The sequence below is a fragment of the Rhinopithecus bieti genome, unplaced genomic scaffold (genome assembly GCF_001698545.2).
Source record: "Rhinopithecus bieti isolate Rb0 unplaced genomic scaffold, ASM169854v2 scaffold_14455, whole genome shotgun sequence".
NCBI classification, from domain to species: Eukaryota; Metazoa; Chordata; class Mammalia; order Primates; family Cercopithecidae; genus Rhinopithecus; species Rhinopithecus bieti.
The window spans coordinates 862,429-889,536 of record NW_016807905.1 but is presented as its reverse complement, the minus strand read 5'-3'; the positions used below and the strand labels follow the sequence as shown (position 1 = coordinate 889,536).

The 27,108-nt window shown below is 48.1% G+C and overlaps 1 protein-coding gene across 1 annotated transcript in view; it reads right to left on the bottom strand.

Annotated features, from left to right (window-relative positions):
• Positions 1-4,601: 4,601 nt before the first annotated feature.
• BPIFB4 (BPI fold containing family B member 4) overlaps positions 4,602-27,108 on the bottom strand; it is a 30,142-nt gene continuing 7,635 nt past the window's right edge. The window contains exons 7-16 of the mRNA XM_017884097.1: positions 26,801-26,861; positions 25,580-25,671; positions 23,731-23,931; positions 21,227-21,280; positions 18,630-18,800; positions 15,889-15,956; positions 13,350-13,392; positions 11,497-11,560; positions 8,592-8,668; positions 4,602-4,939 (exon numbers count right to left, since the gene is read on the bottom strand). Of these exons, the coding sequence (XP_017739586.1) occupies positions 4,916-4,939; positions 8,592-8,668; positions 11,497-11,560; positions 13,350-13,392; positions 15,889-15,956; positions 18,630-18,800; positions 21,227-21,280; positions 23,731-23,931; positions 25,580-25,671; positions 26,801-26,861 (855 nt within the window). The 3' untranslated portion in view covers positions 4,602-4,915. The remainder of the gene's footprint in view (positions 4,940-8,591; positions 8,669-11,496; positions 11,561-13,349; positions 13,393-15,888; positions 15,957-18,629; positions 18,801-21,226; positions 21,281-23,730; positions 23,932-25,579; positions 25,672-26,800; positions 26,862-27,108) is intronic.

Below are 27,108 nucleotides of genomic sequence, written 5' to 3'. Positions count from 1 at the left end.
AATCACCAGCCTGCTGCTTCTGGGGGATGCTCTTTGTCTTCTGAACCTCACTTGCCTCATCTCAGAAATAGGAGGACAGGAGTAGCATAGTACTCTTTCTAGTAGTCAGCGTACAACTAAGACTACTGGTGTGGGATTGAAGGTCAGGGTGGTGAAGCTGAGAAGAAACAAAGTGAACCACTTCAGAGATGCTAGGGTCACTGAAAATGAGATATGAATAATACTGGGTGGTTGCAAGAGAATGGAAAATTCCAGGCAGCAATTTCACACGACTGGTGAAATCAAACTGTTGAAATAGCTGCGGAGGGTATGGGCTGATAAGATGATGAAAAATGGTGTGCACCAAGCTGGCTAAGACCAACTGGACCAAACATGGCGCTGGATTTGACCTAGGTTTCACCTAGGCCCTCATTATATGCTCATTAACATACGAAATTACACACCCTCCAGCACCATGACAGTTCCAGGAACACCCATATTTGGTGTAAAAATGAATGGCACCACAGTTCCAAGAAACATCCACCTTTTTTCAGGAATCTTTATGAATATTCCACCCCTTGATTAAAGAAACCCACACAGGTAGCAGCCTCAAACCCCCTCACATGACTCTCTTAAGGGCACCTGCACTCCCTTTTTTCGAGTGCGTACTTTTCACTTTGCAATGAATCTCCATACTTCCACTATTTTCTGACTCATCCTTGAATTCCTTCTTGCAATGGTGTCAAGAGCCTGGATGCTGGCTGGAGTCAAGGTCCCACTGGCATTTGGGGACCTTCCCCAGCCCACCGGTATCATCAGGGTTCTATGCCATTGTGATAAGACTGATGAAGTGGCCACTTTGATGAACCTGGAAGGGCTCTTGTGACCACCTCGACTAACTGTGTATAAGCAGAAATGACACGTGACTTCCAAAACCAGATCACAAAAGTACCATGTGGCTTTCATTTTGCTCCCTTGGGATACTTGCTCTTGGAACCCAGTACACAGAGGGGCCATGTGCAGGTGTCCTGGCTGACAGCCAACGTCAACCAGGAACCAGCAGGCAGGTGAGTGAAGAAACCTCGAAATGATTCCAGCCCCAGCTGTCAAATCACCCCCAGTAGTCTGAGTCTTCCCAGCTGAGGCCCTCAGACATCTTGGAGCAGAGGTGAGCTGTTCTGACCCACAGAAGCTGTGAGGAAGCTAAAAATGTGTTTTGTGTTATTAAATTTTGAGATGGTTTGTTACTCAGGATTAATAGCAGAAACATCTACTAAGTGAAGTCTTTAGGAGGCTGTTCAAGTTTGTTATGTCATCTACAACTGAATTAAGACATTAGCGGAGATACATGGCATATTCTGGCATGAAATCTGCTGCCGCACAAGGCTTCCGGGAGCCCAGAACACTCGCAGGCAGACAGCTGGAATCCTGACATTTTAAGGAGCATCTCTGGTCATCAGTGAAACCTCAGTATCATCCCAAACTGGTGCAGATGCTCAGTGAGGCTTTTCTTGTGTTTAAATTTAAAACAACCATTCACTTGGTTTTGTCATGGTCAATGCAGGGTGCAGTGATAGTTTGATCCACTGTCACGAGCAGTAGAATGGAGCAGTGTGGTCTGAGCCCCGGACCATCAGGCTGGGTGTTAAGGCCCCTCTCCTGAGTCAGCAGCACTAATCACATCCCGCTTCACCCCTCTTCCCCAGAATTCTGAGCCTTGCTGACCATCCACCATCATCTGGGCACTCAGCCCCACGCTGCTCTGCCCAAATTCTCATCTGGCCCAATCCAGTCTCTTCCTCCTTCCCTAGTCTCCCAAACCCTTCCATTTTTTCACATTACAAGAACACATGAGCATGTCATTTGACTTTTGAGAAATCAGACCCAATGGAAAATGAAATCAGTTATTTAATTTATTTCTCTATCTATCTATCTATCTATCTATCTATCTATCTATCTATCTATTTATTTTGAGATGGTGTCTCACACTCTCCTCCAGTCTAGAGTGCAGTGGCACGATCTTGACTCATTGCAACCTCTGCCTCTCGGGTTCAAGCAATTCTCCTGCCTCAGCCTCTCAAGTAGCTGGGATTACAGGGGCATGCCACCACACCTGGCTAATTTTTGTATTTTTAGTAGAGACAGGGTTTCGCCATGTTGGGCAGGCTGGTCTTAAACTGACCTCAGGCGATCCACCCAGCTTGGTCTCCCAAAGTGCTGGGATTACAGGCACGAGCCACCGTGCCTGGCTGAAATGAGTTATTTATAACGCCAAAACTTTTTTTTAGGGTAGGAGGGCCCCGTGGAGGGCTTCACTTTCCCTTCTTCAGCAGAGGACTAGGGAGAGGTGGGCTGGGGAGATGGGGGAAGACCCTGTAGGACCTTGTAGGCAGTGGTGAGGGTCTAGATTTTGCTCTGGGCCCATGAAAAGCTCATGGAAGGAAAACCTGGGGAGGAAGGTGATTGAATCCGCAGTTTTAAAAATCCAGCCCTGTTACAGCTGAGTGGCAAATGGATGGTAGAGAGGTAGGAGATCACCAGGACTTGTTTTCCAAGCACTGGTCATAACCTTGGTCATGACTCTGCTAATCAGAGCAGGATTTGATCAAAACAGGGTGCAGTGGGGAAGCCAGGGAAAACCAGCAGATGGCCACGAAAGCCACTCTAGTTGCCCTCACTGCTCATTAGCATAAGGACACTCCCACAAGGCCATGACAGTTTACAAATGACATGGCAATGGGCCATGGCACCAACTCAGAAGTTACCTTAATTGGTTCCAGAAACTTCCAGCTCTTTTCCCAGAAAGTTCCAAATAACCCACCTCTTAACTAGCCTATAATTAAAAGTGGGTAGACATACGGCTGCCAACAGCCCAACCGCTGCTCCTCTGGGCACACTGCCTGTGGGGAAGCCCTGCTCTTCAAGGAGCAGTACCTCTGCTGCTGCTGTGCACTGCTGCTTCAATAAAAGCTGCTGTCTAACACCACCAGCTTGCCCTTGAATTCTTTCCTGGGAGAAGCCAAGAACCCTCCTGGGATAAGCCTCAATTCTGGGGCTCACCTGCCCTGTATCAGTCAGGGCAGAAGTGGAAGATAGGGGAGCAGTGGGGAGGCTGGAGCAGCAGCCCAGGGAAGAGATGATGGGAGTGAAACCAGGGTGGTGCAGAGATGGAAACAAATGGATGAATTCATGAGGATTTATAGCAGGTGGTTCTAACACAGCAGAAGGAGAGAGAGGTCAGCCATGACAGGAATGGAGCAGCCTCCTTCCCAAGCACCACCCACTAAGTCAGGACTTCCTCCCCTTTAGCACTTCCCTGGGCAGGAAGTCCCACCTTACTTCTCTCTGAGCCCCTTCCTCCTCCAAGGGGTTAGTTAGGGTTTGGGCATTACCAAGGAGACCAGGAGGGACCTAGACCCAGGAAGCTGCGGAGGGAAGGGTGGTGGGCTGTGAAGGCCCTCAGAGGGGTCTCTGATGATGTGTTTCCTCCTGTTTCCTCCTCAGAGATGCCTTCCCTGACCACCCAGTGGTGCCACCTCCCGTCCCCTTCCCTCCCCGATATGAGTCCCTGTTTATTCCCTTTACAGCTCTTATGACAATCTCAAATGGCCTCTGTTTATTGATTTACTTATTATTGTTTACTTAGGTTGTAATTACTTAATGTCTGTCTCATGGATTAGAAACTAACCTTCATGAGGACAGAAACCCTGTGTCCCTTGTCAAGTGTAGAAATCCCAGTCCCTAAACAATTGCTAGACAGTCAGTGAATTCAAGACTGGATGGATGATGAAGCCAGAAATCTAATATTGAACCCTACAGCCCAGTAGCTTAGATTCCTGATATTTAAGTAAAAGAAAACAAATGAGATATGAAAAAAGAGTCTTTTTAAAAATCACTAGGAGGAAAAAAAAATCCTTAATTATGTAAAAGGGACTTCAGTATTTCTGCACGCCCTCAAGGCTGGGATCAAATAACTCTCCTAAACTGCCCTGAATGTGCCCTATGGCTCTACAGGGAGACGTGGCACTGTCCCTAGGAGGGGGCCCCTGGGCACTGTCTTCATCAGGAGACATGCCAAGGACTTCTCCTTGTCCTCAGTTTACCTCTGACTAGACCAAGGGGTTCCACATGCTCACACTTTATTATATTGAGCACCTACTGCGTGTCAGCCTCAGTGTTAAGCACCTCAGAAATACCTGACCTTATTTAATATCCTCACACTCATTTTGGAGCATAATAATTATTACTATTATCCATTTTACAGATGGGAAAATTGAGATTCAGGAAGGCTAAGGACCTCATCAAGTCACACAACCAAGTGACAGAGTTGGGATTTGAACCTCATCCTCCCTACTCCAAAATTCCTGCACTTTAATGACCTCCTGATGCCAGAGTTGAGAGTAGTGAGGTATGAAGCTGTCCTTCAGGGGACCCTCTCTGTAGAATGCTGTGTGGTTGTTTTAATGTGAAGAGACAGGCTGGTTCCCCTGCTGTCCTCAGAGGGACCATCCTCCCCCCAGTTGTAGCTACAACTGCCAAGTGCCCAGGCGCAGCCAAAGAGGGAAAAATCCCCAAACCACCCAGACCCTGAGGGAGGGTCCTTCATGGAAACTCGTCACAAGTGCAGGGAAAGTGGAGTCTTTTATTGAAAGTGGGAATATTCAACCTGCTGTCGGGATGGGGTCTGAGAGGCCTCCAGCCCTAAGGTGACTCTCCTCCTCCTGGCAGGCTGACTATGGAAGGGAATCTTTGCCAACAGGGTAGTTGCTGGACGATTTCTCAGGGTTGGGGCAAGGGAGGAAGAGGGTTGGGGGGCCAGGGAGGGACCTGTCATGGAGGCTGAGGGGACTCTGGGCAGGGGTCTGTTTCCAGGCTGAGCCTCTCTGGGACTGGTTCCGGCTTCTTCCAGCTGCAGCAGCATCTCTGCCTCTGTCACTCATGCGTTCAGCACCAGAAGGTCCTTGGATGGCAGAACAGAGTAGCTGGTGATGGGTGGGGTGGCTCTGGCTAGAGCCTCGCTACTTACCTGCCTACGGATCTGGCCGGCCATGTTTCCAGGAAGCAGTAACTCTGAACAGTGGAGATAAAGGGGTCATGCAGGCCCCAGGAGCACCCGGCTGTGTCATTATCCGGCCCTGTACAGAGGACCTTGGGAAAGACAGTTTCCATCCCCTTATTCCCCAAAATAAGAGAAGTAGGCCTGAGTTCCTCTTCACAGTCTTCCAAGATCCAGTTTTCATAATCAAAAAAAAAATTATTTGGCCAGGTGTGGTGACTCAGGCCTGTAATCCCAACACTTTGGGAGACTGAGGCGGGCGGATCACCTGAGGTCAGGAGTTCGAGACCAGCCTAGCCAATGTGGTGAAACCCCATCTCTACTAAAAATACAAAAATTAGCCTGGCATGGTGGCGCACACCTGTAATCCCAGCTACTTGGGAGGCTGAGACACGAGAATCGCCTGAACCCGGGAGGTGGAGGTTACAGCGAGCCGAGATCGCGCCACTGCACTCTAGCCTGGGCGACAAGAGCAAAACTCCATCTCAAAAAAAAAAAAAAAAAAAAAAAAAAAAAAAAAAACTTCAATAATATAGGTAATAAAAGTAAGAGATGATAACCCATAGACCAAAAGAATTATTCATGAGTCTGTAGCGACAGAAATAAATAATTAAACGAATACATAAATACATGGAGGAGAAGGGGCAGCTCTTCCTTGGTAGAATTCCAACTGACACATGTCAAAGGAACTAGAGAAGCAGAATATCACCATTAGGCACACACCACAGTCATGACAGTTGCAGGCAAAACCATGAACATTGAATGGCAAAAATTAGTGGGAGAAAGTCTAACGAGAAACAGGATATTCGCATGGTCTCCAGGTACCTCCTTACAAGAGATTGATTAGTTACGAAGGGAAAAATAGTAATTTTACAGTGAAGAAACACCTTAAGCAAGCACCCACAGTGAACACCTCCAGGAATAAGTCACATGGACATCGGTACCCGCTGAAAGGATGCACTGGGGACTGTGTCACTTCTGTGGTGCCCTTGCCAAAAAATACAAAACTTCAATCCAATCGTGAAAAAAGTGTCCATCAATTCCAGGGCACATTGCACAAAACAGGCCAGACTCATCGGAAATGTCAAGGTCATGAAACACAAGGAAAAGGTGAGGAACTGTCCCGCCTTGGAGGACTCTACAGAGACGTGACAACTGAATGTAAGAGGAGGGTCCTCGGCTAGACCCTGAACCAGACCAAAGGCAATAGAAAGGAAACTGGCGAATACATCTGCAGATTCTTCACCATTTTGTACCAATGTTAATTTCTGGGTTTTGATTATGGTATTCTGGTTATGTAAGATGTTAACATTAGGGGAAGCTGGGAGAAGGGTACTCTGGAACTCTCTGTACTATGTTTGCAACTTTTCTGTGTGCGTAAAATTATTTCAAAATAAAAAGTCAAAATAAATGGCTAAGACCTATATAATCATAATCATAATCATAATCATAATCATAATAGCAGCTGCCACTTACAGGGGAGCCTACAGGGCCAAGCCTGGGACTGAGGTTTTCTTTAAACCTTTCAAACACAATACCCATTAGGCATTTATTACAGGCATTTGTGCTATCTTACCATTCTGGAATAAGGTTCACAGATTCTGTAACCTGTGTATACATGTATTCAAAAACCAGTATAATTCCTTTACCAGAATATAAAGGATAAAAAAGGTAAGTCATCTATAATAAAATACTATGTATTTTGATATGAAAATATGCACACATTCAGGAAAGAAACATTCATCCCCATCAATTTCAAAAAGGCCCTGGGGGCCAGGGAGGGTGCAGTATAGCCCCACCAAGAGCCATTGGTTTGAGCTGCTTCACACTGTTTCCGTGGAAACTCTAATTCTCACCAGCTGGGTGACCTTGAGCAAGTGGCCTACCCTCTCTGATACTCAAGTCATTCATCTATTAAGTGAGGGCAGACATCAACCAGAGCTGTGATAAGGCCAAATCCATGAAAAACTATGCATGGGGCACTGAATATCTCAGTAAATAGTAGAGATGATGATGATGATGAAGGTAAACCTGTGCCAATCCTGTTTGTGTTTCCTAACCCCTTTGTTGAAGTGAATAATAACATTTTATAATAAAATGCTGTATCTCATTTAATTTATCACCACAAACTGTATGAGGTGGCCATTATTGTTCCCCATTTTCGGATGAGAAAACTGAGACTCAAAGCAATGCTGAGGTCCTGTAGGATCTCAAGAGACGGGGTCAGGGCAGGGGACTGTCCCAGAGCCAGCATCTGACCCCTGCCCACACTGCCCACCAAAGGTCATTGTCCACCTCCCTTGACTGCCCCCGCAATGTGGGAAGGGGGCTGTTCCCTGAGTCTGAGCCTGTCACGAACGTGAGGGACAAATGTGAGGGGCAATTTCCTTTGGCAAAGAAATTGTCAATTTGGTGCAAAGGCCCCATTCATTCCCTTTCTGAGAGTTTGTTCCAAGGAACTGAATCTAGAATCAAGAAACAGTTTGTGCATTGAGATGTTCACTGCAGCATCCTTTATCATAGTGATGGTATTTATAATGGTGGACATTTCCAGAAATGCTTATTATCTGCCAGGCCTGTGCAAGGCACGTTACACACAGAATCTCATTTTCTCCTACCCTATGGGTAGGTACTAGGATTAGCCCCTTTTATAGAGGAAATAAATGGGGCTTGGAGAGGTTACCCAGCTGGAAACTGGCAGAGTTAGGATTTGAACCCGGGTCACTGGGCTCCAAGCCCTCGTTCTTTAACCCCAATGCTACTGATTCCCTGAGCAAAGCCATGTTTAAAAATAAAACTTCAGAAAGACTGGAATGAAAAGCAGCAAAATGTTCTCAAGAGTAAAATATATACCAATGGGGTACTTTTTAGAAGCTTAAATTACTTATATCTTATAATTAAATATGTTTTGTGGTGCTACTAGAGGTACATAGGAGTATATATATATATATATATATATATATAGATGCATACATGTTTGTTTAATCTTTTCCATATTTTCCAAATTTTAGATATTGACCACAGGTGGTTTTTATTGTGGAAACAAGAGCCCCTGCATGTGAACTTCAAAGCACCTGCCATGATTATAATTAGCCAATTACTTCAGGAATATTACTCAAAGGCCATCTCCCCACTGGACTGAGAGAGCTTTGCAAGGGCCAGGGTTGTCCTTGTTCACTGCTGGATCCCCAGCCTCCTGCACAGTGCCTGGCAGACAGTAGGTGCTCAATAAAAGTTGCTCCAAGAAACTACATCACATTCAATTTTGGGCAAACCCTTTACTGCCGTGAGCCTCAGTTCTCCCATCTGTAAGACGGCAACAGTGATGCCTGTGGTGAGGGCTAAATGAGACTGTGAATGTGAGAGTGTCTTTAAGGATCCTTGACAGCTCCGTTTCTTGTTCCCTCAGCCCCATACTCGGAAGGAAGAGGGCCCTGTTTCCTCTCCTTCCCTCCTCTTCTTTTCCTCTTCCCAGTTCCTAGCCTGAATGCAGTGGTCAAAGGTGATGAGCAAAGGGCAGGGAGGGAAAGCAGAATGGAGCTCCATCTCCTCTTACCTCCAACACGTCGATGTCTGCATTGCTAAAGTCAATGTTGAGGATTTTGGGGAGAGGGATGCCGGAACCCAGCAGAGCTGTAAAATAAAAAACAGTCAGACATCGTCAGTGGTCCAAGAGGTGGTGGTCTCACCAGAAGCTGGCAGTATTTGTAAGAAGATTGGCAATTTCTTTTTTCTTTTTTTAGAGACAGAGTCTCGCTCTGTTGCCCAGGCTGGAGTGCAATGGCATAATCTCAGCTCACTGCCACCTCCACCTCCCAAATTCAAGAGATTCTCCTGCCTCAGCCTCCCAAGTAGCTGGGATTATAGGCACATGCCAACACATCTAATTTTTGCTCTTTTTTTTTTTTTCAGTAGGGACAAGGTTTCACTACGTAGGCCAGGTTGATCTTGAACTCCTGACCTCACGTGATCTGCCCTCACCTCAGCCTCCCAAAGTGCTGAGATTACAGGCATGAGCCATGGCGCCCACGCCTGGCAATTCTTTCTTTCTTTCTTTTATTTATTTATTTATTTATTTATTTATTTATTTATTTATTTGAGACTGAGTCTTGCTCTGTCGTCCAGGCTGGAGTGCAGTGGTGTGATCTCAGCTCACTGCAACATCCACCTCCCGGGTTCAAGTGATTCTGCTACCTCAGCCTCCCAAGTAGCTGGGACTACAGGCATGCACCACCACACCTGGCTAATTTTTGTGTTTTTAGTAGAGATGGGGTTTCACCATATTTGTCAGGCTGGTCTTGAACTCCTGACCTCGTGATCCACTCGCCTCGGCCTCCCAAAGTCTTGGGATTACGGGTGTGAGGTACTGCTCCTGGCCCTGGCAATTTCTTTTATGCCTCTAGGCCTTTGTCCTTGCAGTTCCTCCTGCCTGGCGCACATTCTCTCACCCTAGCATCCGTGGTGAGTTCTGAGCCCTCTCTGAGACTGTTCAGATGTTACCTCCTCTGCAAGGCCTTCTGGACCCCAAACGACTCTAGGCTCCTGCAGCACCCCCATCCCAACTCTGAACTTCTCTTTTACAGAAACCATAAAATATTAATTCTCTGTTTCTGTATCCGTCACTCCCACCACATTGTGAGTTCCTTGAAGGCAAGAACTGTGTCCCCTTGGGAGGCTGAGGTGGATGGATCACTTGAGGTCAGGAGTTTGAGACCAGCCTGGTCAACATGGCAAAAACCTGTCTCTACTAAAAATACAAAAATTAGCTGGGCGTGGTGGTGCACAGTTGTAATCCCAGCTGCTCAGGAGGCTAAGGCAGGAGAATCTCTTAAACTCGGGAGGCAGAGATTGCAGTGAGCTGAGATCACGCCACTGCACCGTAGCCTGGGCCACAGAGTGAGACTCCATCTCAAAAAATAAATAAATAAATAAATAAATAAATAAAATAAAAAATGAAAAAGAACTGTGTCCCCAGCATCACCCAGCTCTCTGCCTGGTCTGCCTGGTCATAGAGGAGACAGCAAATGTTTGCCGAGTGAAGTAATGGAAAGGTGCACGTGGAGCCCCAACCATTGACTCTGCCATGAGATGTGCTGTTTGTTTTCAGATTGTCAGAGCCTAAGTAAACCTGCTAATTACTGTTCTGGAAAGAGAGCAGGAAGAGAGAAAAAGAAGTGGGATAGGAAAGAGTGGATGGGGAAGTAAATTAAGTGAAATTTAATAGACTTCCCTATTCCAGCAGGATTTTTCAAAAAGCTAAAGACATTGTGAATCTACCCTGCAGGAGTATCTTCAGTACTTCCCAAATTAGGTTGGCCATGGAATCCTTCTTGCAGGGTATTTTGTGGGACTGCTTTACGGAGCTCACTTTGGGGACTATGGACCTAGTCTAAGATCTCATTTTGAAAATGGTGAATTGCATTTCAGTATGATTAAAAGATTCACCCCCAAGTTCACACCACTCTTAGTGATTAAGCCATGTAAGAGGCTCCATCTCTTTCCTTCCAGGTCGGCCCAGCCCAGCTCCTGACCCCGTCGTCTCTCACGGAGGAACCACCACTTTCCCCACCAGTGAGACTCAGCGTCCTCTGGCCACAGGGCCCAGAACAAGGGTTAGTTTGACATCAAGATGGCTCCAAAAGAACCCCCTTTGGTGTAGCTGATGACATCAGCTGGGACGTGCCAGCCCTCCTTGTCTTCTCATCCAGGAAGCAGGAGTGGGAGAGAGTCTGGGGCCCAGTGGCCTGAGGGATTGGGCAGTTTCCCAGTCCCAGAATGTGAGTAGCCGATGACCCCCATAGTTCAACAAGCAGCCTTCCCAGTAACATTCCTGAGACACCACAGAGAGCAAAGCAAGCTCAGTCTACTCTGCTTATAAAGTTGGGCAAGAAAACCTCCTAACTTGATATGGCCACCTAGCGGGGCAGATTCGGGACTAGGAAGGAGGTTGGGGATGTCGGTGAGAGCAACTTTAGCTTTATCTGTGCCAATGGAACTTTTCAAAATGAGAATGTATTCCTGTAGTTCCTTTATAATTAAAAATAAATAAGTTTTTAATGTGAGTCAGAAAATATCTCAATCACATGGGAAAAAATGGAGAAAAAAAGAGTTTAGAAGGAAATATACTCAGATGTTGAGATTCATTGCCTCTGTGAGGTGAGTTTTTTAAATTGTTTTATACTTTCTAAAATTTGCACACATACAATGTCCATACATAATCGGAATTTTCATAGATAATCAGAAAAATAAAACAATCAGCCAAACAAGAAAGACACAAATAAGGAATGTGCAGGAACTTTGGGGGCCTCATTTGGATCTGGAGGCTTTCATCAACACACTTCAAAGGAAGTGCTCAGAAATACTATTGAGGTAGGATAGATGCACATCCAGCATGCCCAACAAGCCAGTATCCCCCAGTACCCAAGCCACAAGCTCCCAGAGATGCAGGCATCCACTCTCACCGTTCATTGTGGGCATGAATGCCAGGTCAAAAATCTTCTCCACCAGCACCTCCATGAGGCCAATCTGCAGAGGAAGAAGGAGGACTGAGCCTGGGCAAGGGCTTTGCTCAGCTCCAGAGGGCCCCTTGGGTCTGCTCCCCTGGCTCAAGGTGGAGACACAGAGCTGTTCTGGGAAAGTCTAGGTTCTGGCAGTCAGAACCCCTGGGACCCCAGAATTTCTCATGGGCAGACTTAAGGTGCCCCCCGTCCACTGGCACATTGTGCAGATGGGCAGACTGAGGCCCAGCGTGGGCGCTGGTCCAAGGCCCCTATGAAGCAGGCATTGAGGGAGGCCTAGTTCCTCCCCTGGGAGGCACAGAGCACAGGGTTCAGGGTGGCCTGGCCCCGATGGTACCATCATGGCATCACGGAAGGCCCAATGGCCCTGGGCCAACACCACGGGTTCCCATCCCAGCTCAGCCTCCATGGGCCTCTGGGCAGGCTCCTTCACCCTCTAACCCTCAGCTTCCTCAGCTGTAAAATGGGTCAGTGAGCTGAGTTTGCAAGGATGAGGTGAGGATGGTAAGTAGATCACGTAAAACTCCTGGCCTCGAGCCTTTTCATATGTTATCTCCCTTAACTTCTCTAAGCCTTGGTTTCCACATCTGAAAACGGGAGTGAGTAACCCTTGCCTCATAGGGTGGTTATAAAAATCAGACTTAAGCCCCTATATGTAAAATGCTGGACATTCCAATCTGCACACGGTGAGGGCATGGACTCACTTTCCAGCAGTGCCTCTTCTTAGCTCTGTTGCCTTGGGCAAGTCACTTGAACTCACCTTCCTTATTTGCAAGAATGGGTATAATAATAATACCAAAATCATAATAAGGTGGTAAGGATTAAATGAGAAAGCCTCATTAAAAGAGAAAAAAAGCATAACTCAGTGCCTAGGGCACATCTTGATAGCTTCATATTCATTAATTTCACACCGTCAGCCCCTTTCTTCGCTTGGAGTCCAGAGATTTCAGTTCTAGTCCCAACTCTGCCCCAACCAGCTGGGAAGCCTTGGGCGGTTTCTCCCTATAAAATGAAGCTGGCAAGACCAGCTTCACAGGCTGCAGCTTTTTGGGTTAGAAATCTATAAAATAAGCAACACAATGAATGGGTTTGACTTTTTCTGCACATGTGGAAATCTCATCCAAGCTTGTCCCAGAAAGCTAGCAGATGCTTAGCTGTCTATAAAAAGCAGAGGTGAGCCGTGGGGGAGAAGGAGTGTTTCTGAAGCCTTAGGTGGGGGTGGGGCACCCAAGAGTAAACAAACAGATAAAACAGGACCCAACCGAGAATGTGAGCTTCTCCGATTCCTGGACCCTTGGAAAAGCAGAATTCCACAACCCAGGGCCAAGAAGGGAAGAAGGGAGGTTAGGAATGAACTCAACTTTTATTCATTTTGTAGATGGGGAAACGGAAGCTCAGAGTGGGTTGATACCGCTCAAGGTCACACAGGAGTCCGTGGGCTCCTAACTCCAGGAGGAAAGGGGTCCTGTAGGACAAGGCTGCCTCTGTGCCTCCCCACCCTGAAGTGGAGCGATTTGGGCCAACCGGCCCCCCATGGGGCAGCCAGTTAACATGGGACAGCACCCGAGGCAGAGTAGAAGGAGCTGCAAGTCTGTCCTCTACCCCTCCTTGCCTTGTGGGCCTCAGTTTCTCCATCTGTCCATTTGCATAATGAGGGCTGATAGTGTTGACGGGAGCCCTTTGGAATGAACAAACTCCCTGTGCCCCGCCAGCCTCACGGGAACACCATTCCCAGAACGCCGGTCCTGGGCTCCTTCCCAGAAGATCTCGCCCTGGGACCTGAGCATGGTACTTACATCAAAGTTGCCCACACTTGAGGTTCTGAGGTTGAGGCTGGTCCTGTAGATGAAGAAAACAGCCTGTGAGAAGCAGAGATTGCCTGAAAATCATAAGGCTCTTGCATTGCAACAAATTGTGAGAACCCCTCCCCTAACCTCACGATCACTCTCCATCTGCAGCGATTTAATAAGAACAATGCTGGCTCTTACATGCTGAGCGCTAACTACACATCAGACACCATGCTCAGGGCTTCATGCACCACACAGAGAAGGCTCAAATCATAGCTTTGCCACCTACTAGCTTTGTGACCTTAGTCAAAGTACTTTACCTTTCTTTGCCTCAGTTTCTTCACCTGCAAAGTGGGTAGCTGCTAGGACTAAAGGGGACATTCCTGTAAAGCGCTGCTCCAGAGGCCCTGACATATGCTCATGAGTGATCGCCACCACCTCGTGTAATCCTTCCAGCCATCCAGTGGAGCAGGAGCCTGAGGCCCCAGGGTAGCTTACTGCAGCCACAGAGCCAGGAGGGATAGCCCAGGCCTCGCACCCTGAACCTGCACTCTCGCTATTGTGCTGTTCTGAGACGGGGGGCTGAGGCCGGGGTTTGAGGTCTTGCTCTGCTCTGTAAGGGTCACCGTCTTGCTGCACCTGAATCTTGCTGCAACTGACAGTCCTACGCGAGAGAGGCCAGACCAGGCTTGCCCATGGGGCGGAAATCTTTCGGGGCTTTTCAGAAGCATCAGCTCAGTATCCAGCAGGAGGGAAATAAAGGCACCTTCTAAGGAAAGAAGACTCTCCACTTTAGACATGTTTTCTTCTTCCTGACCTCATCACCCAGCCCTCTCTCCCCCTCAGGCACTGCACCCCACAGTATCTGTGCCCTTTTCCTCTCTGCAAAGCTTGCCTGTGCTGCTGTCTCTGCAGGAAACCCCCAACTCTTACACAGCTGGCTCCTACTCCTTATCCAGGCCGCAGGCTGATTCTTGCCTCCTTGGGAACTCCTGGATGTCTCGGATGTGCACTATTTTAATCATGAGTAACTGCCATTTGTGGGCTTAAGAAATATTGGTTGTAAAAGAAAAGCTTACAATGATCTAGTCACATGCTAAAAATTTTACATATGACCTCATTTCATCTTGAAATGGAAATAATGATAGTACTTATTTCCATAGGCTGGTATCAAGAATTAAAAGAAGGCTGGGTGCAGTGGCTCATGCCCATAATCCCAAAACTTTGGAAGGCTGAGGCGGGCAGATCACTTGAGCCCAGAAGTTCAAGACCAGGCTGGCCAACAGGGTGAAACCCTGTCTCTACTAGAAATACAAAAATTAGTGGGGTGTGGTGGCGCATGCCTGTAAGCCCAGCTACTTGGGAGGCTGAGGTAGGAGGATCGCTTGAGCTGGGGAGGTCAAGGCTGCAGTGAGCTGTGACTGCACACTAGCCTGGGCAACAGAGTGAGCCCCCGGCTCAAAAGAAAAGAAAAAGAAAGAATTAAATGAAGACACACCTAGGACTTAGCCAAATACCTGGCACACAGAAAGCATCCAATGAATAATAACTATTCTTTTTATGACTCTTATGAGGTAGTGACTATTATCCCCATTTGCAGACGAGAAAGCTGAGGCTCACAGGTGGAGTTGGTTGGCCAATATCACACAGCCCGTTAGTGGTCACGTCAGGATTTGAACCCATATTGCTTGGCTCCAAAGCACATGATGGTACCCAGCCAATGCAGCAGGTCACACGAAACTGTGTTGGCTCGCAGCACCTCTATGTACTTGCTGGGTGGCCCTGGGTCAGTAAATCCACTGTTTCCAGCCTTAGTTTTTTCCCTACAAAGGGAGAATAATAGCCCTGACTTCCACTGGGACCATCGGAGGGGAGAAACAAGATAATACATACACTTCCAGTACATAGAGCAGAGCCTGGTACGTCCTCATCACCAGCACCCTCCTCCTCCCCGTCCTCCTCCTCCTCGTCATCATTGTTACTTAGAGACAGGGTCTTGCTCTGTTGCCCAGGCTGGAGTGCAGTGGCACCATTATAGCTCACCACAACCTTGAGCCCCTGAGCTCCTGAGCTCCTGCCTTAGCCTCCTGACTAGCTGGGATTACAGGCACATGATACTACGCCCGGCGAATTTTTTCTAGGGCAACAGGTGTGCACCTATGCCCAGCTAATTTTTCTATTTTTGTAGAGATGTTGTCTTGCTGTGTTTCTCAGTCTAGTCTCAAACTCCTGGCCTCAGTCAATCCTCCAGCCTCGGCCTCCCACAGCACTGAGACTACAGGCATGAGCTACTGTGCCCACCCCCTAGCATCATTATTATTACTGACATTGTTGATTTTGGCAGTAGTTTCTTTCTAAGTTCATGGCTTCACCCATCTTGCCTGGCTTGTGACAACGGTCTTGACAGGCATGAGCCATTGTTACCTTTGCCGCTCCTTGGGTTTACCCAGCCCTGATGGCCACACAGGAGACCTCTACCCACTCCCTGGTGGCTCCTCCGTGAGCAGCACCAGCACCACCAGGACCCCAAGGCAGCATAGCCCCTTACTTGTTCAGCTTGGCATGAATCATGAGTTTATCTCCTTCTACGGAAAATGAGGCCAAGAGTTCTGTGTCCTGGAGGGAAAGGAAAGGAGAAAGACGTCACTGCCATCATGTCTTGGCCAGTGCTTGCGGAGGGCTCACTGTGTGCTCTGTGCTAGCTAGGGCTTCGTTAATCCTGAGCATGATGGCAGGTTGTTCCCCGAGGCCTGGGTCAGACCTCCTTTTATAAGCATGAGACTCCTGGCTAACACTCACCATGTAATGGATTTGCACCCCCTCTGGAGGGAAGGAGTTTGGAATAATAAGTTGCCAACATTAACTATCATTTGCAAGTGAGTCACAGTAAGGGCTGAGTGAACACTTCTCAGTAAGGCAAATGTTACAGGATCCCCATGATTTATAGGGGGTGTTTACCAGGTGTCTCTGGTAAACAGAGAGTGGGGAGTGGCTCACTCCTCAGAGTGGGTGGGGAGTGGCTCGTAGCCTATGAAACTCACTTTAGATGATGAGATTGGGCATCACCACTGCCAATCATAACTGTCTCATCCCCCAGGAGAGGACATAAAAGGCTCAGGCTCATCTCTCTCTCTCTCTCCAAGTAGAGGCCTTTTTGTAGGAAAATCCCTTTTTCCTTCCCTGTCTCCCACCCAAAATAAATTGAATTTAAAAGTTGGCTTCATGAGAAAACAGTAAGCTTCCAACAGATTCAGGTGATGTTATTAGATAACAAAGACCACAATGATTGGCCTGATGAAGAACTGGGGGCTCTGGGTGCACATGGCAGGGGTGTAAGCTGGTGTGGGAAATGGTGTTTTGAACTGAGGACTGAAGGGCATGTAGGACTTGGCCAGATGGAAAGAGGGTGGGAGAGTAATCCAGGCAGTGGGGAGGGCATGGGCAAAGGCCCGGAAGCAGGGAAGAGGTTGGCATTAGAGAGGCAGACAAGAGGCCAGAGAGCAAGGAGGTAAAAGGGTTCGTGAGGCTGCAGTGAAATGGGGCCAAACCAGGCAGAGCTGTGGACTGGGGAGAAGTCAGGGCCGCATCCCTGGGACAGCAGGAGTCACTGCAGGGTGCCGGGCTGGCTCATACAAACCTCTGGGCTGCTGATGGAAAATCTCCACACAGTAGAGGCTGATGGATGGAGGATAGATTGGGACAGTCATTCCCACTCATGGGCTAGAATCGACCTTTTAAACCTCCTGTCTTATAAGGCCCAGACAAGAACCCCCACACTCTGTGGCTTGGCATGCTCCAGCCTGGAGCACCTGGTTCCCAACTAGAGGTGGCTCATTTGGTCTCGAGCTCTGGGAGTAGGAGGGACTAGCAGAAAGACAGCAGGTGGGACCAAAGTCCCAAGTGTCTGAGTCTGAAGCCTGAAGCGTTAACTATGGAGGGGGAAATGGCATTTAACACAGCTTAACACATTCCTCTGAGCAGTGTTTACTGAGCATCTACTATGTGCTAGGCCTTAAGCTAGACTGCAGCCTAGGGTCTCACCACAGAGTGAGACTCTGCCTCAAAGAGAAAAAAACAAAATAAGGAAGTAAGGGAGTGACCATGCAGATACCTGATACCTGGGGGAAGAGCATCCTAGGCAGAGGAAACAGCATGTGCAAAAGTCCTGAGGTCAGACAGTGCCTGACATGCTGAAGGAACACTGAGGAGCTCAGAGGTGATGAGGGGGTGGTCGTGAGGACTTTGTGGGCCATTGTCAGGAGATGGGCTTTTATTTCAGAATTGAAGGAATGCAGAGGAGAAACATGGTTCACTTTTTTTTTTTTTTTTTTTTTTTTTTGAGATGGAGTCTTGCTCTGTCATCCAGGCTGGAGCACAGTGGTGAAGTCTCGGCTCACTGCAGCCTCCGCCTCCCGTGTTCAAGTGATTTTCCTACCTCAACCTCCTGAGTAGCCAGGATTACAGGCGTGTGCCACCATGGTCCGGCTAATTTTTGTATTTTTAGTAGAGACAGAGTTTCACCATGTTGACAGGCTGGTCTCAAACTCCTGGCCTCAAGTGATCCACCCACCTCAGCCTCTGAAAGAGCTGGGTTTACAAGTGTGAGCCACTATGCCCAGCCATGGTTCACATTTTAAGAGGATCCCTTTCTATGAAATAATTGTGAAAATTGTTGTATTTGTATCTGTCCCCTGCTAGGTACCAGGGACAAGAGAGAAGGCACCATATGTCTCGTTTACCCTTTCCCCAGCGTCAAGTAGAAAGCATAACACATAGTAGGTGCTCAATAAATATTGCCGAATGAATGACCAAGACTGGCTTGGCCACACACTGGGGTATATATAACCTGTGAGAATAATATGAGCTAACACTTTAGCAGCCTTTCAGGTATGTCAGGCACTGCTCTGAGCATCTTACTCAGATGGCCTTACTGCCATCCCTCTGTGGCAGAGGAGAAAATCAGTCTTAATTTCATTCAATCATCATGTGGTATTTTTTCTCCATGTTACAAATGAGAAAACTGGGGCTCAGAGGGAAATGGCAAGGAAATTGTGCAAGGCTGGCAAGAGAGTTAAGATTCCAGTCCAGAGACAGAGAGTGACTTGCCCAAAGTCACATAGCTGGAAGTGGTAAAGGCTAGATTTGGGTTAGCGCCTCTGGCCCCAAAGTTGGGCCCATAGTCATAAAGGTGGAAATAGAGGGGATTTGAAGGGGTCTTTGGGCTCCGGGAGACCATGTGGTCCTGTCTTGAGGCCCAGTTTGGGGCCACCAGTACCTCCAGACACTCACCACGTCAATGAGGCAGATGGTAGTCTCCACGTCGCTGGGCAGGGAGACCATGACCTCGGCAGTGGCCAACACCTTCACCAGCGCCTTGTCCTTCTGCAGCGTCACAGATGGTGGGTTCGGCACCTGGATCCTGATGATAAGTGGGCAGGACTCGGGGTACTGCTGGAACACCTGTGGGCAGGCACCAGGCCAGGTGGGCGGGGCCCTTAGCATAGGAGGTACCCAGGGGGTTATCAGCCAACCTCTAAACACAGAGCACCAGGGTCTCATGTTGCTTGGGTTCAGCGAACAAACCACAGGCCAAGCCACTGTGAGAACTGGACAAGGAACTGCCCTCTCTGAGCCTTGCACATGGGGTCACTATGAGAAATAACTGTGATCATGCCGGCAAAACTCAGGCTCAATGCCTCACACCTGGAAATGCTCCAAACTTGGTACTGAGTGAAATGGGGTCTCCCAGGGATGCCGGCCAGGTGCTGAATGGACATTCTTAATTTCATTCAGTTATTGCAACAACCCATGGGGTAATTTTTTTCCTCCACATTACAGATGAGAAAATGGGGCCTCAGAGGGAAATGCCAAGGAAATTGTCCAAGGCCAGGAGGAAAGTGAAGATTCCAGTGCACGTCTGTGGGCTCGGAGCCCAGGCCCTCCCACTGCCTCTGAACACTGTTCCTGAAATGAGGAGTCCACGCCTGGGGAATCCCACAGGGAGGTCCCAGGCAAGGGACTGGCTGCCCCTGGGCCTAGACTGCTGGAGGGACTTGAGCTTGTTTGCTGCAGTTTGATTCCCTGAAAACTAATTTACTAAAGGGACAATTCACAAAATGGCAGTTTGCCACATTTGCCAAATAGTTGACTTATCAAAAATACATACTTCAAGGAATACACTTCTTAAATATGTGAACTGACCATAGAGAAATGGGCAAAACCACAATATTGCTTTCAAAAGAAATAGAAAGAAGTCCCCTCCCCTGGTGACTCTGTGCAGCCCAGGTCTCCAGGACACATTGCTCTGTCCAGCCTGAATTCCCCCTGCTGCAGGCCCAGCACCACTGAGGACTGAGTCCCTCTTCTACCCCAGCTCTGCTACCGCCTCATCATGTGACCCCTCTGAGCCTCTGTTTCCCCATCTGTAAATGGTGTGCTCCTCCTCTCTGGTCCTGTGGATAGAGGGAACAATTAGAACCAAATGAAGAAGTATATTCTGACTGGGCGCTGTGGCTCATGCCTGTACTCCCAGCACTTTGGGAGGCTGAGGTGGGCAGATCACTTGAGGTCAGGAGTTCGAGACCAGCCTGGCCAACATGGCGAAACCCTGTCTCTACTCAAAATGCAAAATTAGCCAGGCATGATGGTGAGCACCTGTAATCCCAGCTACTCAGGAGGCTGAGGCAGGGGAATTGCTTGAACCCAGGAGGTGGAGTTTGCAGAGAGCCAAGATTGTGCCACTGCATTCCAGCCTGGGCAACACAACAAGACTCTGTCTCAAAAAAAGAAAGAAAACGTATACTCTAAAAAACAATTTCATAAGCTGTAAAGTGCAGTACACATAGGAAGTGACCCATTGAGTAAAAGGTCCAGTGGATTGAGGGGTCCACCCGCTAGCTGGAGCTGCCACTGTTACCACCTTAGAGAATGATGAGTCTGGTGTTCAATTTGCAGCCACATGAGGGCAATAGTGAGCACGTGTTGAGTTTGGTCTTCCCCTAGAGCCTTTGAATTCCACCCAGGACTAAACAGGGCAGGCAGAAAAGAGGTGAAAAACGTCTAAAAAGGCTATAGATTGCAGCTGTCCTTCGCACCTGCATGACACTTATTAGGTACAGAGCACTTTGCTTCCAGGTGCAAGGTAATAGGCCCAGAACCAGACATGGGACCAGAACTGGGGTGGAAAAGGCCTTTGTTCCAACTCTATATGGTCACTAATTAGACAAAAGCACACTTGCTCTTTTTTTAGAAGAAATAATTTGTAATTATTAACAACAGTAATAATAGTTCACGTTGATCAAATGCCTGTTCCTTGCCTTGGTGCAGACTCCAGGTCCACAGCCACCCTCTGAAGTGAACATGGTTACCTTGTTTTTCCAGATGAGAAAACTGAGGTTCAGAGAGAGGAATTGTGTGCCTAAGGTCATATGACTGGGATGTGCTGACTCATGTCTGCCTGTTTCAAAGGGCTGGCTCTTCCCTCTAAGTTACTGTGCACCTGAGTGTGCCTGGCCCGTGTTGACACCTTTATATGCATTATCTCATTTACCTTCCTGTGATAACCTATGGAATAGGTATCAGCAGCCTTTTTTGGCAGATGAGGAAGCTAAGGCTCAGAGATGTTAATACTCTTCCCCAAAGTCACACAGCAAGGGAAGTGGCCAGGCTAGGATTAGGCCTATGCAGGCTGCACCACCCATAGAATTCAGGGTCTTTCCACCTCAACCCTCTGTGTCCCCCTCCCCACCCATGGTAGTCTAGCCTGCAAGCCCTTATCACTGTCACTGCACTCCCAAGCACTGAGCATCTTCCCTTCCAATCCAGTTTCTCAAACAACAAGATAGAGAATGAGGCTGAAGGCAATGGGAACTGCCCACCTTACATACCTTGGGGATCAGGGCTCCCAGTGTGGCTGTGGTAAGTGGAGGAAGCTCTTCAAACTACAGGACAAGAAGAAGGGCCATGTGAGTCCTGGAGGCTATCGGTACAGACAGAAATTGCTAATACAGTGATTAAACTCCTCCTACTTGCTTTACGACACCGAGCAGGGCATCTTCTCTCTCTTAAAGACCCTTGGGGAGGTCCTGCCTATCCAGCCATCATCGCATACATAGATCATCGTAGCTGGTTTGTGATTAAGTGGCCTGGGCTGACTTAAGCTAACCAAAGAGTGTCTCAAAGAACAGCAGGCAAAACCTGAATGTTTCTCCTCTAAAAATGTTATTCTTGGCTGAGAACAGTGGCTCATGCCTATAATCCCAGCACTTTGGGAGGCCAAGGTGGGTGGATCACTTGAGGTCAGGAGTTCGAGACCAGCCTGGCCAACATGGTGAAAACCCCACCTCTACTAAAAATACAAAAGTTAGCTGGGCATGATGGCACATGCCTGGAATCCCAGCTACTCAGGAGGCTGAGGCAGGAGAATTGCTTGAACCCAGGAGATGGAGATTGCAGTGAGCCGACATTGCGACACTGCACTACAGCCTGGGTGACAGAGCAAGCCTCTGTCTCAAAAAATATATATTATTCCTTATTAAAACAAGGAGAGCAGCATCAAGTCCATTTGCATAACGCAGGGTCCACTGAATTCATGACCCCTGCCACATCCTTGAACCACCTGTACTATTATTTACTTAGCATCTTCTTTAAATTGGCTTACTTCTTAAGACCTCAAATACTCAAAATGGGAAGCCAGTACACTTGACACAAAGAGAGGGCCACTGTAAAACCAAATACAATAAAAACAAAACAATACCATTACCTTCTGCATGGATATCATTGTCTGTGGAGAGCTTTGGGCATGAGCTCTGTTCTCTCTTAGTTAAAAAGGGGACAATGACAAGTGCAAGAGAGGGCTAACTATATACGGACACCAAGTGGAGACTTTCTTTTAATGGAAGCAAATGTTGGCATCATTTGTATGATGGTTTTGTGGAGAATGTCTTCTTCTTAGGAGATACACAGTGAAGTTTATGGAATGAAATGTCATGATGTCTCCGAAAACTCAAATTGCTCAACAACAGATAGGATAGATGGGTAGACAGACAGACAGGCAGACAGAGAGAAAGACAGATAGATAGATTGGTAATGGGTGAGTGGGTGGATGGGTATATAAATGGATGGATGGATTGGTGGATGGATGGATGGATAGATGAATGGATGAAGGAATGAATAAATGGGTGGATAGATGGGCGGATGGTTGGGTGGATGGATAGATAAATGGATAGATAGATAGGTAGGTGAAATGATGAGTGGGTGATGGTAAATGGGGGGTGGTGAGGGACATGTAGGGATGGATAATGGTGGGTTGATGGATGGATGGGTGTTGAGAGGTAGATGGATGATGGTTGATGGTGGATGGGTGGGTGGATGAGTGATAGGTGATGGATGGATAGAGGATGGGTTGAGGATAGGGTGGGTGGATTGATGAGTAGATGGATGGATGAGTTGATGAGTAAATGGGTGGGTGTGTGAGTGGATAGGTGGATAGATGATAGATGGATGGGTTGATGGATGGATGGGTGGGTTGATGAGTGGATGGATGAATGAATTGATGGTGGATGGGTGGGTGAGTGAGTGGATAGGTGGATGGATGGATAAACAGATTGATGGATAGATGGATGAATTGGTGCATGAATGGGTGGGTGGTTTGATTGGTGAATGGGTGGATGGGTGGGTGGGTGGATGGATGGATAGATAGAGGGATTGGTGGATACATAGATGGATATATGAATGAATGGAAGGGTGGGTGGAAGGATAAATAGATAGAAGTATGGGTGGATGAATGGGTGGGTGGATACGTGGGTTGATGGATGGAGGAGTGGGTGGGTAGGAGGGTGAGTGGACACATAGGTAGATATGAAGCAACTGTGGCAAAATTTTAACTAGTGGATCTAAGTGAAGGATATATGTCCATCAGTTGTAGCATTTTGCAACTTTTCTGAAAGCTTGAAAGTTTTTGAAAGAGAAAGTTTGGAAAGAAAATGACTCTGGAGCATGCCTAAGGGTGATATTTTGTTATGTATCATTTTGTTACTTATGTATTAGTGTTTAGCAAATGAAAACATTCTAAACATTTATATTGAGGTACATATATGTGAATATATGTTACGCTTTTAAAAAACAATTGAAATAAAATTAAATAAAATTGAATAGGGAGCAACTTTCTCATCGTGAGATTTGGTCTGTGGACCACCTGAAATCCTCCCAAGCACCACACTTTGGCCAGCACTGACATAACTAATGCACACCCATGAGCTGGAGGTGAGTCAAGGGGTGGACCATCTACAGTTCTCACTTCACAGCAAATTCCCCAAGTGTGGGGATTGAGAAGGGTCACTGGCAGCTGTGTGCTCCCCACCCACCTCCCCCCGGTGGGGCTGTGACTCACCATGCCATTGGTGACGTCCAGGTCTAGAGCACATTGCTTCTGCAGCAGAGTCAGCACTGAGCCCAGGAAGTCGGCAGACATGGCCAGCTGGGACTTGGTGTTGTCACCCATGGGAGGCAGCTCTGGCATCGGTTTGGGAGACACAGCTGGCCGCCCCAGTGGGTAGTCGATGAGCCCTCCTCCAGCTTCCCCAACCAGCGTCTGGGGGAGAAGAGAAGAAAGGGGTCATGCGGAGGGAGAAGATGGAAAGAAGGGAACTGAAGGCTGGAGTGAGGCCCTGAATCTGCCTCCAGGCAGCCATTTTTGGTTAAACCCACTGAGTCTGAGTGGCTCTTTGATGTATGGTCCCAACTCTCCTCCCGTTTATGATGCAATGGAACATTTTGCAGTTCCTGTTTCATGGTCACTTACAATTACAGCCACGGTATGACAGATCCTCTCCAAACTCAGCCCTGCAGTGATGAACTAGCATGTGTATGCATCTGCACAATGTATATCTACCCTCCAAAGACCAGACTCCTCTCCACAGCCTATAAGGTGCTGGGTGATCTGCTCCATGAGACCTCTCCAGCCTCCAAGCCACTCTACCTCTCACCTTCCCTCTGTACAGCCACCAGGGCCTTGTCAGTCTCCCCGCAGCACCACCACCCCAACCATGGGGCCTTCCCACAGGATATTTCCTTCCCCACATTCTTCTCTTATTAAGTTCCACTCATCTGGCAGCTCTCAGTTGAAATGTCACCTCCTCCAGGAAGCCCTCCTTGACCTCCCTGGGTGGACCACATATCCCCTGCTTTAAGCTCTGATAGCCTCGGATCCTTGATCACTGTGCTCATGATTTAGAACTGTATATTTGTTTCAGTGATTTTTTTTAATGGTCTGTCCTCTCTGAAACATTCTAATCTCCATCAGGGCAGATACTTTGTCTTGTTCATCACTGTACCTCCAGCACTCAGCTCAGAGGCTGGCATACAGTGGGTGACCAATGAATCTCTCTTGAACAGATGTATGTTTATGAATATATTAGGTGTGCATGCACAGGGGCTGGAAATATATATGCATGCACAGGTGCGCCTGTATACACGGGGGCACGGACGTGCACCTGCATCTCTGTATCTGCTGGAGCAAGTATGGAGGCGTCTGTGTCCGTGAAGCCTAGGGAAAGTACATATGTGTGTGTGCCCCATACAAAATTAGGGGCCGGATGCGGGCCAGTGCTGGAGAAGCCAGCTTATACCAGCTCACCAGGTCAGATTTCACACATCTCTTCCCAATTCTGCATTCACTGACATCACGTTGGTAACTTGAAGCTGTCCATGGTGGAAGTTTTGATACCATGGAAACTGGGCAATGCTACAAATCAGGACTTTTTTAAAAAAATCATGGAGAGCTGATGGTTAAATGCTTACTAGCATACCTCTGGCCACATTTATTCCTCCAGCACACCCAGTCCCATAGCAGCAGCTCTTTTAGCACCTAGTAGTTTGATTACCTGGGTTCAGATCCCAGGTCCACATTTATTAGCTGTGTGACCTTGGGCAAGGGATTTAACCTCTCTATGCCTCAGTTTCCTCAATAAGAAGTGCCTCCCTCATATGGTTGCTGTGAGGATAGGCTGAGTTAATCGTCACAAAGCATGCAGAACGTGCCTGGCACACAGTAAGCATTTGGAATGCTGGCTATGATTATGTTTTCTAACACAGCTCTGAGAAGGCCTTCTTTTAATCAGAAAGGGTCCTGTCAAGTGTTGCTTCCCAGGCATTCAGCAGAAGCCCTGGGAGGGCCTCGCTGATACTCCTGCCTTTGGGAGGAGGGCCACCACACTTTGCCCTGAACCCCAGACACTCACGTTGAGGTCCAGCTCCAGGAATTCCCCGGTCACAAGCGGGAGGCTGGAGAAGGTGTATTGGACGCTTCCCAATATCCCCAGAGGAATCAGAGCTGCGGGCAAAGGAGAGGGTCACTGGGAGGTCCCCTCACCATCCAGATGCCTTCCCTCTTTGTACACTGGGGCTGGGGGTGGACAAGTTAGGCCCAGGCTCCAGCTCCAGACACCATGAAAAGAGCAAAAATTCTGGGTTTAAATCCCAGTTCTGCCTCTTCCTTGCTGTGTGAACCCAAGCAAGTCATTGCACTTCTTTGAACCTCAGTTGCCTCCTCTATAAAATGGGTTTACTGTAACCTCTGGGACTATGTTGGCAGGGGGAGGGAGGTGCAATGATATCTTGGATGTTGATAAGCTTTGTAAACTCTGAAGTGCTGTGCACCAGGGAAGGAATTTAGGGGTTCCACAATGCAGTGCTTAGTTGAATCTGTCATTTCCTTGACTGTGTAATGAACAGTTCCAGCTTCTGGGCTTTTCCTTCCTCATCTCTGGCCACAAAGGGAAGGAGATTTTCCTGTCTTGGAAAGCCATTCTCAAACTGCCTAGAGTCCCAGAGAAATGGGAGCACTATCAGAGAGGGCTGCCCTGTGTGGCTGTGGAGGCTGTGCACTGCACAACTCAAGGCACTGCCATTCCACTGTAATCCATGTGAAAGGAGGTCCCTGGAATGGTGCACTGCACAAATGGCACAGCCATACAGGGTGGGCTTGCTTTCAGGAATGTGACTCAGAAATCCAGGGTCTGAGATGGTGGTGGAGCCTGGTTCTAAGGCCCTGGTCAGTCTCCACAGTGTGTCTCCTACTAGTCACTCTCCAACCCCTCTGTGAATTGAGAGATTTGAGAGATGAGAAAACTGGGAAGAGTCTCTCCAAGTTCACACAGCGGCCGGGGCAGAGCTGGGGCTCAAACCCAGCTTTCTGACTCCCAGGACAGAGCATTACCTCCCAGACCCCGGTGGAAGCTCCTCTTTCTGGTACTCAGGGGGGTGTTTAGGAGCAAGAGTGAAAGCCAGGTGGCACCTCCCTTGTGGCATTAGCCACATGTCACTTCCAGGGCCTAACTAAGGGCAGGTCTGTGGCTCCCACCACGTTGAGCCCTCCTCCCAGAAAGGACCCGGTCCTTAGTGCCTTCCCCAGGGCTGCACTTGTAGATGTTGGCCAGTGAAGCAAAGCAGGAATGACTTACAATCCACGAGGCCCAGCTGGTCGTTGACAAGACCCAGTACCACATCCACGATGGGGCAGAGCTGCAGGGAAGAAACAGCACAAAGCCTTGGTGACATTGCAGGGAGTCAGAGCAAGGGAGCTGGGGATGCAAGAGTAACGATAGCTAAAATTTACCGACTGCTTGCTCTGTGCCAGGCACTGTCCTCGCCACAGCCCTGTGGGGAAGGCTGTCTCTAATTCCCACTTACAGATGGGAAAATTGAGGTTCAGAAAGGTGATGCAACGTGTCACCCAGTTAGGAAGTGCCCAAGCCGGGATTCAAACCTG